The sequence below is a fragment of the Erpetoichthys calabaricus genome, chromosome 17, assembly GCF_900747795.2.
Source record: "Erpetoichthys calabaricus chromosome 17, fErpCal1.3, whole genome shotgun sequence".
Classification (NCBI taxonomy): Eukaryota; Metazoa; Chordata; class Cladistia; order Polypteriformes; family Polypteridae; genus Erpetoichthys; species Erpetoichthys calabaricus.
This window is the reverse complement of record NC_041410.2, coordinates 91,795,212-91,812,173: the sequence shown is the minus strand read 5'-3', so window position 1 is coordinate 91,812,173 and position 16,962 is coordinate 91,795,212. Positions and strand designations below refer to the sequence as shown.

Below are 16,962 nucleotides of genomic sequence, written 5' to 3'. Positions count from 1 at the left end.
TCTCGTAGGGAAAGTATTACAATCGTCCAAAATTTCGATTTCGAGATTTTAATGAATCTCAATGTTTTAGTCATCCCTGAGTCTGATTTACTTTATCGTAGGGAAAGTATTGCAATCATCCAAAATTTCGATTTCGAGATTTTGATGAATCTCGACGTTTTAGACCTCACTGAGTCCGATTTACTTTATCGTAGGGAAAATATTGCAATCATCCAAAAATTTGACCTCTAGATTTTGATGAATCTTGATATTTTAGACCTCTCTGAGTCTGATTTACTTTCTCGTAGGGAAAGTATTACAATCGTCCAAAATTTCGATTTCGAGATTTTAATGAATCTCAATGTTTTAGTCATCCCTGAGTCTGATTTACTTTATCGTGGGGAAAGTATTGTAATCGTCCTAAATTTTGATTTCGAGATTTTGATGAAACTTGACATTTTAGACCTCAGTGACTCCGATTTACTTTCTTGTAGGGAAAGTACAGTAGAGTCTCGCTTATCCAACCTTCGCTTATCCAACATTCTGTATTATCCGACGTCCCACCGCAAAAAAAAAACAAAAAAAAAACTGCATCAATCGGCAACAAGAACTGCAAGTTGTGAGCGTGAGCGTAGTCTATTTTTTTGTTGCTAAGTTCATTTTTTCAGTTAAATTTTTCTGTTGTTTTGTTGTAAAACATGATTACAGTGGATTATGTGGCTGGCCCTCTCTGGCGTGCGTGTCTCTCATGCGCGCGCGTGTGTGTGCGTGTGTGTCTCTCTCGTACACATGTGTGTGCGTGCGTCTCTCTCTTGCGCGTGCGTGTGTGTGTGCGTGTTTGTGCATGCGTGCGTGCGTCTCTCTCGTGCGCGTGTGTGTGTGCGTGCGTGCGTCTCTCTTGCATTGATTTATTCAAATTTACTTTTATAATAATTGTTCAATATATTATTAATTTGATTTGATTTGTTGTTGATGGTTCTTTAATGTACAGAATATAAAAATATAATCATCGCCTTGTGGTTTACTCCTCAAATATCCATCCCCATATCTGATGTGGTGGATTTCCGGCTTCCTATTCTGGCCCTCACCCCCAGGCCGCCAGGAGGAGCTCTCCCGACAGCATGGACGGACCCCGAATTCCAGCAGGGCCTCATGGACTATGTAGTTTTTATACACAGCCCTGCTGGATACCTTGGGGACCATTGGGAGTCGCTGTCGGGAAGCCCGTGGACTCATGTGTGCCCTCTAACCTGGAAGTACGTCCTGGTCATGTGAGAAGGAGAGATGACATGCTTCCAGGTTGAAGATAAGGACTGTTTACCCTGACCCGGAAGGAATAAGGAACTGTGGACTGTTGGGCAGGAACACCTCCGGGTCAGGGTGTATAAAAGGACTCTGGGAAAGCCCAGACAATGAGCTGAGCTGGGAGGTAGGGTGGCTAAGTGTCTGGGAGAAGGAGGAGAGAGAATTGTGATTATTATAGTGTTTATTGTTTATATGAGTAGTGTGGAGTGAAGGGTGCTTTGTGCATGGTATAAGAAGAAAATAAAAGATTCTTGTACTTTCACCTGGTGTTTGAAGTGATACCTGAAGGTTCAAGAGGTGGACACACGCCTCTACTGCTACACTGAGTATACGAGAAAGTCGAGGGGAGACCACTCCTGATTTTTTTTGGCTAACGTTTCTTTGTATCTGCTCTGTTTTTTGGATTTCTGAGATTTCAGATGGCTTCTCAGGTTTATGGACTTTCTGGGTTTCATCGAGGTACTGTTTTTGGAATTCTGGGAGTTTTGTTAACCGTGGGTTTGCCTTTTGTGAACAAACCAGACTGATATTGAGACCTGAGTTTTGGTTTTGTAAGATCTGAGATCACTTTATGGACTGAATGGCCTTTTGTCATCAAAACCTTCTCCTTACGCTCTTCTGATACTGAAGGTGCTGAAAGATTTTTGCACAGCAGCCTTCCCTTTCCATTCTCCTTTCGCTTCCTTTTGAGAGGGATCTGCAGACATCAATGAAATGTGGCCCTGCATATGTACAACTTTCCAGGAACTGAAAAATATTCAGTTTTAAAAGAATCGGCGACATCGTACTCCCGTAGCTGCCTTCATTAATGCTTTCAGTGTAATAAATAAGAAAGATTTGTGTTTTCCACTACATCGATCGATTTTTCCACAGTGAGCCATTTACACTCAACTTGAAAAATAAATATTTCTCTCTTTATTCACAGACTGACCGGCAGTATGAAATTCCACAAGTGCATAGGACTCCAAAGCCATCGAAAGACACCTACTTGATAGAGCAGGTCTTCAGTCCTCAGCCATTCCCCTCCAAATCCCATATGAAGGGAAACCCACTCTACACGGATATGAGGCTCACAGAAATGTCGGAGACAAAGCGACCTCAGCCATCATGGACCATAGAGGAATATAAAAGAAACTCAGGCGACAAGGGGAAGCTAACAGCGCTGGATCTGCAGGTGAGGCAAAACATATTTAATTTAAAGACATTGTTAAAAGAAATGTCAAAAATAAAGTGACAGTCCTGGAGACTGGCCGCCTACCCGCCTGTGCCCGCCTGTGGGTTTTCGATAGTGGAAGCTGTGCAGGCCGTCCAATCTGATGATAGAAGATGATTCCAATACTACTTTATCCGAGATGACTTTTCTATATGCAGCAGTGCAGCCTGGCAATACAGCAATGGCACCAAGTGCCACATTCAGATACCGAGTAGAGAAACAGCGTACGGGAGGATTAATATCACTACTGTCTCTCTATATGTTCCTCATGCAATCCTACACACTTTGACCAATCTGGACCAAACTTTGCATAGTTGGTTGCTTGGACATACGGACGAGACAGACTACTTTAGAGCCCGAAATTCTGACCATGAGGGACCCAGTGTTATTTTTATTTTTTTTTTCCCACTGAATGCTACACTTTGCACACCAGTGCCACCTGCTGGCTCAGAGCAAGTATTACAAGCCTACACCCTTTGGCAAATTTTGCATAGTTCCTCTCTAGGACCATACGGTCACAATAGACTAGTTTAGAACCAAACATTTTGACCCTGAGAGTCCCTGAGGTTTTTGTTTCCTTATGTGCTACACTTGCACCCCAGTGCCACCTGTTGGCTCAAAGCAAGTATTACAATGCTAAATCATTTGACTGATCTTGAGCAGATGTTGCATAGTCACTCTTTAGGATCATATGGACAAGATACACTACTTTGGAGCCCAAGATTTAGACCCTAGAAGTACCTGTGTGTTTATTTTTACCTTTACCTTATTTTTACACCAGTGCAACCTTTTGGCTCAGGGCAGTATTACAATCCTATATCTTTTGACTCATCTAGAGCGGATTTTGCATAGTTGCTTTCTAGGACCATATAGACCAGACAGACTACTTTGGAGCCCAAAATATTGACCCTGAGGGACCCGGTGCTTTTCTTTTTTGTTGTTTTTGTTATTATTATTTTTTGTTGTCCTTGGTGCTACAGTTTGGACACCAGTGCCACCTGTTGGCTCAAACCAAGTATTACAACCCTACACCCTTTGACTGAGCTGGACAAAATTTTGCATATTTATTATTTAGGACCATGTGGACAAGATAAATTACTTTGGTGTCCAAAAACTTGACCCTGAGGGACCCAGTGATTTTTCTTTTCCCTGGGTGCTACAGTTTGCATACCAATGCCACCTGTTGGCTCAGAGCAAGTATTACAATACTACACCCTTTGACTTATCTGGAGCGAATTTTGCACAGTTGCTCTCTAGGATCATATGGACAAAATAGACTACTTTGGAGCCCAAAATAGTGACCCTGAGGGACCCGGTGCTTTTCTTTTTTTGTTGTTTTTGTTATTATTATTTTTTGGTGTCCCTGGTGCTACAATTTAGACACCAGTGCCACCTACTGGCTCATAGCAAGTATTACAATCCTACACCTTCTGACTAACATGGACCAGATTTTGCATATTTACTCTCTAAGACAAACTACTTTGGAACCCAAAATTTAGACCCTGGGAGTCCCTGTGTTTTTCCCCCCCCTGTGTACTACACTTTGCACACCAGTGCCACCTGTTGGCTCAGTGCAGTATTGCAATCCTATATCTTTTGACTGATCTGGAGCAGATTTTGCATAGTTGCTCTCTAGGGCCATATGAATTAGATAGACTACTTTAGAGCCCAAAATATTGACCCTGAGGGACCCGGTGCTTTTCTTTTTTGTTGTTTTTGTTATTATTATTTTTTGTTGTCCCTGGTGCTACAATTTAGACACCAGTGCCACCTACTGGCTCATAGCAAGTATTACAATCCTACACCTTCATGGAGCAGATTTTGCATAGTTGCTCTCTAGGACCATATGGACAAGACAAACTACTTTGGAGCCCAAAATATTAACCCTGAGGGACCCAGTGCTTTTCTTTTTTGTTGTTTTTGTTATTATTATTTTTTGTTGTCCTTGGTGCTACAGTTTGGACACCAGTGCCACCTGTTGGCTCAAACCAAGTATTACAACCCTACACCCTTTGACTGAGCTGGACCAAATTTTGCATATTTATTATTTAGGACCATGTAGACAAGATAAATTATTTTGGTGCCCAAAAACTTGGCCCTGAGGGACCCAGTGATTTTTCTTTTCCCTGGGTGCTACAGTTTGCATACCAATGCCACCTGTTGGCTCAGAGCAAGTATTACAATACTACACCCTTTGACTTATCTGGAGCGAATTTTGTATAGTTGCTCTCTAGGATCATATGGACAAGATAGACTACTTTGGAGCCCAAAATAGTGACCCCGAGGGACCCGGTGCTTTTCTTTTTTGTTGTTTTGTTATTATTATTTTTTGGTGTCCCTGGTGCTACAATTTAGACACCAGTGCCACCTACTGGCTCATAGCAAGTATTACAATCCTACACCTTCTGACTAACATGGAGCAGATTTTGCATAGTTGCTCTCTAGGACCATATGGATTAGACAGACTACTTTGGAGCCCAAAATATTGACCCTGAGGGACCCAGTGCTTTTCTTTTCTGTTTTGTGTTTTTGTTATTTTTTTTGTTTATCCTTGTGTGCTATAATTTGCCCACCAGTGCCCCTGCTGGCACAAAGCAAGTATTACAATCCTGCACCCTTTGCAAATTTACTCTCTAGGACCATACAGACAAGGTAAGCTGGTTTGGAACCCAAAGGTTTGACCCCAGGGGTCCCTTTGTTTTTCTTTTTTTTTTTCTTCTCCTGTGTGCTACAGTTTGCACACCAGTGCCACCTGCTGGCTAAGAGCAAGTGAAACAGTCAACCAGACTGACGCCAAACTAGCAGACAAAATGACCAGAGCTTGACATGACTTAGTGGATCAATGTCACGTGCTGCTTCTGTCTTCTTCTTCTTTCAGTCCCAAGCCTGGGTAAATTGGCAAGGGTTGTGTCAGGAAGGGCATCCGGTATAAAACCGGGGCCAAATCAAACAAACTTGCTTCTGTCAATTGTAATATAAAATGGAGAACTGTGTGCTTTTACAGGGTGGGTTGTTGGGTGAGGCCTGATCGAGAGTGCAACACAAATGGGTTCCTTCCTGCTTTGTCAGTTTTTATTCATAACTAGCTGAAATACCCAGCATTGCCTGGGAGGAATATAAAGTGTTTGTTTTGCAATTGAGAAAAATATAATTAAAAAAAAAACCCACAACTTTAAAAATAAAAATAAATTAGCAAACAGTGAAGACTCACTAATGTGCTTGTCTTGCGGTCTTGTATGTATGTTATCATTCAGTTGACGCTCAGAACTGGCTAATTCTAATTTCAAAAGCAACAGGCGGGCGCGGTGGTGGCGCTCAAACATTGGAGGCAAGTCAAAGCTGGCAAAGAAAGCAAAGAAAGCTGGCAGCCACCTCCAGTTCGCCCTCTGGTGGTTGTTCTGAGTGTCAACTGGATGATAACATGCATACATGAGGGTGAGATCACCATTCCACCATACCCACAAGTCGGTGGGTTAGGGTTGATTTAATCCTACAGTATTTTAAGTCGACCAGTGAGAAACGTGTGTAGCCTACCAAGTTTCATGAAAATCGCTCCAGCTGTTCAGAAGTGATGCTGGAACATACATACATAGACACATTGACTTTTACAATATAGATTTAAGCCTTATGTACCGTCCATCTTGAACTAAGAGGATGAGTCGCACATGACTGTAGTGGTTGCTAACATACTGGACTTACTGGAAGCAGTGCTGCTTCATGACAGCGTCTGTGGTAACAAACCAGCAAAGAGTTACCGCAATTCTGGAATCCAAGCGGACCCAAAAAGAATAAATTCTCCATTCACAAGAGCAAAGACATCGACAGAGAGGCCTTGTGGATGACAGATGGGACAGCTAGCAAAAGTAACAGGGCCACCATTTAGAAACTTTTTCCCTTTTTCCTTAATCCATTCTACAAATATACCCAAACCACACCGGGTACTTTGGAAACCTAGAAATGTTCTGCTATGGTATTGTAGACACAAAGGAGACATTCTTTAACTCTCTTTGGGCGAATGTCGACTTTGGTCGACACAAAGGGTTGACGACGATAAAAGCTGTAAACGATGATAAAACTCGCCGTTACGCTAAAGGCGGACGGGACCCTCTTTGCTGGGAGGACTGATAGACTCATTGACTTCATGTTGCATCCCTGCATGTGTGTGTGAATAGCAAAGAGAAAACAACGCCTAGAATGGCATCTCGACATCGGGCGAGGGAGTGAAACGAACGTGCAAAGCAGAATACTCCGTGCGTCCTTTTTATTTATTTATTGGAATCAGTCTCTGACTTAGCAAACTCTGATTTTGATGCAAGTGATCTGGAGACCCGAAAATGAAAGTCAGGTACCTGCATCAGCTGATTGTGCCGCCTATGGCAACATTCGCCTCCCGGGAGGCGTACACAGACACTTGTCGAACTCCCATTTTGATGCAGATGAGCTGGAAATCGAAAATGAAAGACAGGCACCTGTATCAGCTGATCGTCGTGCTGAACTCGCTCGTGTAGCCGACACGCCTAAGGCAACGTCAGCCCTGGGAGGAGTACACAGACGTCGATCCATGGGAGGCAAGCCGGCAAGTGGACTTCATCAATCGACACGGCGTGCTAGCGGACGCGACGGATTAGCAGCCACTGGCACCCTGCCCAGGATTGGTTCCCTGCCTTGTGCCCTGTGTTGGCTGGGATTGGCTCCAGCAGACCCCCGTGACCCTGTGTTCGGATTCAGCGGGTTGGAAAATGGATGGATGGATGGATGACTCACTTCAAGATGTTGCTTTCAAGAAAGTGCCTTTCATCTTATGAGTGAGGAGACAAACCGCGATGTAATAAGAATGTGAATTTACATACTGCAATCCTCCAAAAATTCTATTTCCAGATTTTGATGAATCCCGACATTTAAATCCTCTCTGAGTCTGATTTGCTTTCTCATAGGGAAACTACTGCAATCGTCCAAAAATTCAACATCGAGATTTTGATTAATCTCGATGTTTTAGTCCTCCCTGAGTCGACTTACTTTCCCGTAGGGAAACTACTGCAATCGTCCAAAAATTCAACATCGAGATTTTGATTAATCTCGATGTTTTAGTCCTCCCTGAGTCGACTTACTTTCCCGTAGGGAAAATACTGCAATCGTTCAAAAATTCGACCTCGAGATTTTGATGAACTGCGGTGGGCTGGCGCCTGTCCCGGGGTTTGTTTCCAGCCCTGTGTTGGCTGGGATTGGCTCCAGCAGACCCCCGTGACCCTGTAGTTTGGATATAGCGGGTTGGATAATGGATGGATGGATTATGATGAATCTCGATGTTTTAGTCCTCCCTTAGTCCGATTTACTTTCTCATAGGGAAACTACTGCAATCATCCAAAAATTCGACCTCGAGATTTTGATGAATCTCGATGTTTAATCCTCCCTTAGTCTGAATTTCTTTTTCTTTTTTTTTTTTATATTTTTATTTTATTAATTTTCATTGTAATCAATTATAAATATTTTATTAATTTTTACTGAATTTCTATTTCATAGGGAAACTACTGCAATCAACCAAAAATTCGATCTTGAGATTTTGATGAATCTCAATGTTTAATTCTCCCTGAGTCCGATTTACTTTTTCGTAGGGAAACTACTGCAATTGTCCAAAAATTCGACCTCGAGATTTTGATGAACTGCGGTGGGCTGGCGCCCGTCCCGGGGTTTGTTTCCAGCCCTGTGTTGGCTGGGATTGGCTCCAGCAGACCCCCGTGACCCTGTACATAGGATATAATGGGTTGGATAATGGATGGATGGATGGATGGATTTTGATGAATCTCAATGTTTTAGTCTTCCCTGAGTCCGATTTACTTTCTCGTAGGGAAACTACTGCAATCATCCAAAAATTCGACCTCGAGATTTTGATGAATCTCGATGTTTTAGACCTCCCTGAGTCCGATTTACTTTTTCGTAGGGAAACTACTGCAATCGTCCAAAAATTCGACTTTGAGATTTTAATGAATTGCGGTGGGCTGGCGCCCTGCCTGGGGTTTGTTTCCTGCCTTGCGCCCTGTGTTGGCTGGGATTGGCTCCAGCAGACCCCCGTGACCCTGTAGTTAGGATATAGCGGGTTGGATAATGGATGGATGGATGGATTTTGATGAATCTCAATGTTTTAGTCTTCCCTGAGTCCGATTTACTTTCCGGTAGGGAAACTACTGCAATTGTCCAAAAAAATCGACCTCGAGATTTTGATGAATCTCGATGTTTAATCCTCCCTGAGTCCGATTTACTTTCTCGTAGGGAAACTACTGCAATCATCCAAAAATTCGACCTCAAGATTTTGATGAATCTCGATGTTTTAGGCATCCCTGAATCTGAAAATACCATTTTTGGAATTATGTCTGTGTGTGTGTGCCTGTGTATGTAAACATGATAACTTGAATACGCTTTTACTTCGGTCAACCAAACTGTGCCTACAATTATTAGGTACAACATGTAGATTTCTATCAACTTTTGGGCTATTTCCACTAAAAGGGGTACTTTAGCTTTTATTTATGCAGCTGCAGAGTCCGATTTATTCAGCTTTACTTTTATAATAATTGTTCAATATATTATTCATTTCATTTCATTTGCTGTTGAAAGTTCTTGAATTTGCATCTCCCTGTTATAATAAAAAAATCCTGGGGCGAGACGTGACTTTCTCAGAGAGACACTTTCATGTCCCGCGAGATAAGACTTTGTGCCAAGAGATTTAACCACGGGGCCCGGGGCCGGAAATAAAAGACAAAGAGTAGATGACAAAATAGAACGTCGTAAAGAATTCAGAAACGTTGGTGCAGTAGACATGCAGGGCAAGTTAGAGATAATGAAAGTAAGACAATTCGAAAGTCTCAAAAAAATGATAGTAAAGATTGCATGAGAGCAAACAAATGGAAATTATTACTCAGTGAAATAAAAGAACAGCGAAAAGAGATCGAATGTATATTGTTTTGCTTTAAACTTTAAGTCGGAGATGTGTAGATCATCTATTTCGTGTTGCCATCAGGGAAAAGTCGTGTTTCTTCCCAATGAAGAGGCGTTTTTTTGAAGTTTATTTCGAGCAAGAAATCTGTTTATCTTATCAAATTCACACATCAGTGCTAAGTCGCCATTTTATTTTGGACTCATTACACCACCATTTTGTATACGCAATTCAATTCAATTTAATCTTATTGTCCCAAGACAGAAACAGAAGGTTTTATAAAGAGACTACGACATAACATTAAAAGACACCTCAGCAAAGAACAGAACAGCCAAACATAAACTAAGTACAAATAAATAAAATATAGCAATGAGCATAGTACTTACAGTGAAACAACGTTACATGAAACATTTTAGACAAATTATCCTGTTGCCGGAGACACCATTGTGGTTGATGGGCGGAGTTACGGAGGTCATGGGTGGGTTAAAAGGTCCAAGTTCACAGATATACCTGCTGTAAGCAAACACGGATCAGGTCACCGTGACACACGGGTCACATGAGGGCATCGCAGAGCTGTTATCACTCGGTGTCACTCTGTGATGGTGGGCATAGTCGTGATTAGAGAGCAGGCATCGCAAAATGGGTTACATTTTAGTAATGGAGGATAGGCGAAGCCACAGGAATGGGACCTGTGCATACAGAGGATTAATATACTGTATGTAAGTTAAACATGGCGACACAGTTTCTGATCTGAGCTCTCTGAGGAGATGGATTGATATTTGGGAACATTTTTGGATTCAATGTTCATGTATTTGGTAAAGTTTTCTTCTGCTGTCTCTTAGGCCGCCATTTTAAATCACAAGAGGAGACTTTTTACAAAATGTATAAGTAATGGTTCACTTAGCAATGCATGTTTTTGCTACAATGGTGAAAAATAAACGTATGCTTCGTGAACCCTAAATGTCCCCTTAACAGGGCCAGCCGACTCTGCCTTAACATCACCACATCAGATGGAAACAAACACGGCGGCCCACCCTGTACTGAAAAAGCCATTTTCAGCTTTCCATGTGAGCCGTGCAAAGGTTATCTCTGGAGATCTGCAATTCTCCACATCCTGCTTATTTATTCCTGGAAAATGCTGTGCTAGACATGAACTTTGTGCTGCCTCATCCAGGTGATGCTGCGATTCCCAAGGAAAAGCCTCTGCATCAGTGACTAGGCTCCATATCTATCATGGAGACCACCACATACCGCATCTATCTATAAAAAAATGCCTCTCTTGTCAATTTACATTTTTAATCTTGCCTACTACACTATCTATCTATCTATCTATCTATCTATCTATCTATCTATCTATCTATCTATCTATCTATCTATCTATCTATCTATCTATCTATCTATCTGTCTGTTATGTAGTACCTTACACAACTATCTATCTATTATATAGTGCCTTTCGCATCTATCTATCTATCTATCTATCTATCTATCTATCTATCTATCTATCTATCTATCTATCTATCTATCTATCTATCTATCTATCTATCTATCTATCTATCTGTCTGTTATGTAGTACCTTACACAACTATCTATCTATTATATAGTGCCTTTCACATCTATCTATCTATCTATCTATCTATCTATCTATCTATCTATCTATCTATCTATCTATCTATCTATCTATCTATCTATCTGTTATGTAGTGCCTTACACAACTATCTATCTATTATATAGTGCCTTTCACATCTATCTATCTATCTATCTATCTATCTATCTATCTATCTATCTATCTATCTATCTATCTATCTATCTATCTATCTATCTATCTATCTATCTATCTATCTATCTATCTATCTGTCTGTTATGTAGTACCTTACACAACTATCTATCTATTATATAGTGCCTTTCACATCTATCTATCTATCTATCTATCTATCTATCTATCTATCTATCTATCTATCTATCTATCTATCTATCTATCTATCTATCTATCTATCTATCTATCTGTTATGTAGTGCCTTACACATCTATCTATCTATCTATCTATCTATCTATCTATCTATCTATCTATCTATCTATCTATCTATCTATCTATCTATCTATCTATCTATCTATCTATCTGTTATGTAGTGCCTTACACATCTATCTATCTATCTATCTATCTATCTATCTATCTATCTATCTATCTATCTATCTATCTATCTATCTATCTATCTATCTATCTATCTATCCCCCAAGGCAGCCCCCGATCCTGCTCTTGACAGTCTGCGCTCCTTTATCCCCGCCCCGTCATGGCTATGGCAAGTCCTCCGAGTCCGTCTCCACTCTCTCGTATCTGTTTGGATTATGTAAGTGTTGTGAATGGCTGGCTGCCTTGTACAGTAAATCTCCATCCGCCAGCCCTTTTATTTCCCACCAGTCAGTTGTTTCCCCCTCCGCCATCTCCTTTTGTTTCCTCCTCGGCCGGCTCTTGCCAATTATTTTTCCCTAACCTGGCAGCCTGCTATTGCTCTGCGTCCTCACAAGGCTGGCTGCTGGTGTGCGGGTCGATATCTCATTAGAGGTGATTGCTTTTAGTCTTTTCCAGGCAACTAATCAAAGTCATCGGCACGTGACTCCAGACGCAGATCGTGTAACGCATCGCATTGACCAACATAAGAACACACAGTACAGTAGTCTGACCTGAGCTTTATGAAGCCGATTTAAAATCAGATCAGCGTGCTCAATGATAAAAGAGCTTTAAAAAGCCGATTTTGAAATCGTTTTGAACTTCATTAATGTGTAAAAGCTCACGGGTTTCCTCGATTTAAAATGAATAAAACGAGCGAGAACTCTCCTCAATGAACCATAGTATGTTAACCATTGTTCTTATCCTATTTCAGGCGAATGGATTGCTTTTGTTAAGGCGGCGTGAATCCCCCTTTAGGTCGGAGTTCCGCTTTATTTCCCAGCTCTTCGGCTTTTGCCGTTAAGCACTGCGGCGCGCTCTTGGAGTCCATTTGCATTTTGATTTCTTTGTGCGCGTTTTGTCGAAAGGAGCACGTCCGGCGCGCACAGCCAGGGGAGTTTAGCTGAAGGTAATTTAAAGAACAGGTCTTCAGTGATTCGACACGCCAGTCAATCTGGCCTCGAGGAAACTGATAAAGATGTCACTTCTGGGATGGAGGAGATCGAGGCGAGACACGTCACGGCGGGAGACGTGCGGCCAGAATTCTAATGAGGCGAATATGGAGAAGAGCAGGGCAGGAATCGGGTTGGAAAGGCTAAAAGGTGTCCACAGAATCCCAGTCGGCCTACTGAGGAAATTGCATTTTATAAACCTAAAATACAGCCGTGTGAAAAAGTAAGTGCACCCGATGACTTTTTTTTCTTATTCAAAACATATGGATATACCAAGATGTGCTGTTCATCTAAACAGTATGCATAGATTAATATGAGGACGTCAGATTGCTGGAGTGGGGATTGCATGGGGTAACAAATCACACGTGATGACTTCACAGTACAGATTCATATCTGCAAAGTGTCGCCACCTTTCCTAACTGCCAATAACGTACTGCGCGACAGGGCAGGTGCCCTACGAACGAGTCACAGCTACGGCTAGTTCAGCCGCCATCTCCGGCTTTTCTTTTTTCTGTTCTGTCACGGTCCATAAAACACAAGACGTCCGACAGACGAGCCTGCTCTGTCTGAAAGGTCCAAAACGCATGAGTTCCTTAAACCTCAGTTATGCCTAATTGTGACTCCGTTGTCAGGACGAGTGCAGCCGGCTGTGGTGCCAAGGTAGGCAATCTGGCGTCCTCAGATGAATTTGTGGATACTGTTTAGATGAACAACAAATCTCGATATGTCCACGTATGTTGAAAAAGAAAAAAAAAATAACAGTCATGGGGCGCACTTCCTTTTTCACAAGGCTTTACGTTATGTTAGGATATGAAACTTCCTCAGCAGGCCGACTGGTGTTTTGTGGACACCTTTTAGCCTTCTCTTCCCGATTCTTGCCCTGTTCTTCTTCATATTTGCAAAAAAATTAAAAAGAAAGAGATGGAGACGCATAGCGACCGCAAGGCGTTCAGAAAATGCGCTGACCTAGAACGGTGATGTGTTCAGTTATTGTTTTAGGTGATTCCAGGAACGCACCCAGCCATGACTCGGCTCACACGCAGTCACACAAGGCATCTAACATGGTTCTTAAATAAATTAAGGCAAAAACGAAAAAAAAAAACAATTAAACAAATAATGTATATGCAGAAACCCAACCGGACAGCCGGCAACTGAATAGAAATATAAAAGAATAATGAAAAGACGTCTGCATTAAATTTTGAACACTAAACGCTTACGACATCGTCTGAAAACACAGCCCTTATCGCCTGATTCAAGGCTGGATGGAATGTCGCCAACAAACAGCGTTGAGACACGGAACACAGTTTTTAAATAAATAAACGAGAAGGAATGTTTTAAATAACTGAAATCATTAAATTTTCTGGGGCCGTTTGCACTCTAATTTAGGGTCGCGTATATTCTGAGTGCCCGTTTTTAGATTAACCGTAGGTGTCATGGATGTGTCCTTGAACATCATGAGTCTCAGTTGGACGTGACGGCATAAAAGGTCTACTTCTGTCCAAATTGTGCATAAAACTCTCTTTGGATGGTGCTACAGAAAATGCTTTGGTGTTTGACTATGATTTAGGGGTTTGTGTGCTTTTGATGGAAGAGCAGCTTGAGCTCCTGGTTCAAGAACTTTGTGTGTTTCCTGACTAACATTTCATCTTCTGGTGCTCTATTCAAATTATTTCTCCTATGGACAGTCCTGGGTTCAAAACGTCCAAATTAGGGACAACCCATACTTAAGAATGGATTAATATAAAGAATAATATATTAAATGTTTGATTTAAATATGATGGTTCATAATGGTGAACACACAATATTACAATACTATCTATCTATCTATCTATCTATCTATCTATCTATCTATCTATCTATCTATCTATCTATCTAATCCTGCCAACTACGCTAATCTATCTATCTATCTATCTATCTATCTATCTATCTATCTATCTATCTATCTATCTATCTATCTATCTATCTATCTATCTATCTATCTATCTATCTATCTATCTATCTAATCCTGCCAACTATGCTAATCTATCTATCTATCTATCTATCTATCTATCTATCTATCTATCTATCTATCTATCTATCTATCTATCTATCTATCTATCTATCTATCTATCTATCTATCTATCTAATCCTGCCAACTACGCTAATCTATCTATCTAATCCTGCCAACTATGCTAATCTATCTATCTATCTATCTATCTATCTATCTATCTATCTATCTATCTATCTATCTATCTATCTATCTATCTATCTATGGCGACCTCTCCACCCATCGCAATTAATGATGTCACATGAGAATCTTCCCCAAGAGGCAGGGCCACCTGCCAATCACTGCCAATCACCGGTCTCTGCCCCAGCAGGTTTCCCCACCGTTCCTGGCGGTTCTTTGTAAATGCGCTCTGGAGTTGGTGAGTTTAATTCTCTTTTGCTGTACTTAGTGCACTTTTGAAAATTTTTTTTGGATTTTTTGACCTTCTACTTTGTCCTTCTACCTTCCTTTTGATTCTTTATTGGGACTTTATTTGCTTTAGGAATTGCCTTTAATGGGCTCTTCGGAGGTTCACAGTATTACAGAACAGTTTTTTTGAAAAACACATTTTTTATATACATAAAGATTCGGCGGCACGGTGGCGCAGTGGGTAGCGCTGCTGCCTCGCAGTTGGGAGATCTGGGGACCTGGGTTCGATTCCCGGGTCCTCCCTGCGTGGAGTTTGCATGTTCTCCCCGTGTCTGCGTGGGTTTCCTCCGGGCGCTCCGGTTTCCTCCCACAGTCCAAAGACATGCAGGTTAGGTGGATTGGCGATTCTGAATTGGCCCTAGTGTGTGCTTGGTGTGTGGGTGTGTTTGTGTGTGTCCTGCGGTGGGTTGGCACCCTGCCCAGGATTGTTTCCTGCCTTGTGCCCTGTGTTGGCTGGGATTGGCTCCAGCAGACCCCCGTGACCCTGTGTTCGGATTCAGCGGGTTGGAAAATGGATGGATGGATGGATAAAGATTCGGTGTCTGTCCTTGTTTCTAGCTGGGTTTGGCTACATACCCCCCTCTAGTGGACATTTTTGGGCCTACGTGCTTTGGAACTCTTTAGTGCTTGGGACTCCTAGTCATAACAATCGGGATTTGCATCTTTCTTATAGAAATCCCTCCAGTGGCTGAAATGGCAAAAAGGAAAAGAACTGCAGCGACATCTGCTGAACATCAGGTGCATTGCTGAGACCACTGAAAGGTTAAAGAAGGACAGTAGTGCCATCTGCTGAGTGTCAAGTGTAGACAAGTGCCTACACAAACTGACCTCTGCACCAAAGTGATGAAAGAGCGAGAGTGAGAAACCGTAAGACCAAAAGACACAGAAGCACATAGCAAAATGAGAACGTTCAGCTTGGCCAATATGAACCCTCTGTAGTTGAGGACTAGAGGAAACTCCTATTGAGTCATTGTGGCCTCATAATTAGCCTGAAGCTCTTCACATGCTGTTCCGATTGAAGGAAACGTTTGGCGTGGTAAAGCCGTCTGCCACAAAAGGCAGCGCAGTTATTCTCTCGGAAAATTCTGAAAATTGACTGGCTGTAGTAAAACGGCAATACTAGCGTCAGATTTATAACTCCATTATCACCAAAGCACAGAGAAATCCAGCGGGACGGTTCTTCAAATTACTTGCTAACAATGCAGCTTGCAGCGGGCGGCTTTTTAAAGTGTTAGTGTGGGGGGGTGGGGGGGGGGGGGGGGTAGTGTGGGCAGGATTTATCGGCCTGCATTTCAATGAGACGTTAGTTCAGAACTTTAGAGGATGACAACTTCTGCCAGAAATGAGATCTCAGACTCGTCCAGCATAACGTACTGTAAATTATCACGAAAGCGAAAAGGAAAGCGCAAGGAATCTCAAGGGCAGGGCGGAGATTAAAATTCACACATTTTGGATTCAATTTAAAAAAGATGTTGTGGGAGATTTGTGGGAATTCTCAGAATCGGTAGGTTCAGTGTGAGAATTTGGGGTGGAATGGGGGTCCAGGGTCTGCCGTGTCACGAAGTGGCACACTTTATGTACGTTTCCCCCATCTTAATTGGTTTTCTTCAGGTTATACACCCGATTATGCAAACTGGTGACTTATCATTGGCTGAATATGCACAAGGGTGGACATCTGTCCCACCCAGAGTTAGGGTCTTACTTGCACCCCTACCAGTTGTGGGATATGGCCGGCCAATACCCCCAGGCCGCCAGATGGAGCCCTCCCTGCAGCATGGAGGTGCCCTGAATACCAGCAGGGAATCATGGGCAATGCAGTCTCTATTCACAACCCTGCTGGATACCCTGGGGGCCACCAGAGGACGTTACAGGGAGGCTCAAGGACTTGTATTTTCCCTATAACCCGGAAGTACATCTTAGTCATAGCGACAGAGGAAATGACGTACTTCTGGGATGAAGAAGAAG

At 42.2% G+C, this 16,962-nt stretch overlaps 1 protein-coding gene across 1 annotated transcript in view; it reads left to right on the top strand.

Annotated features, from left to right (window-relative positions):
- Positions 1-16,962, top strand: part of minar1 (membrane integral NOTCH2 associated receptor 1) — a 58,714-nt gene that overhangs the window by 23,699 nt on the left and 18,053 nt on the right. Inside the window, exon 3 of the mRNA XM_028823140.2 lies at positions 2,210-2,458. Within this exon, the coding sequence (XP_028678973.1) occupies positions 2,210-2,458 (249 nt within the window). The remainder of the gene's footprint in view (positions 1-2,209; positions 2,459-16,962) is intronic.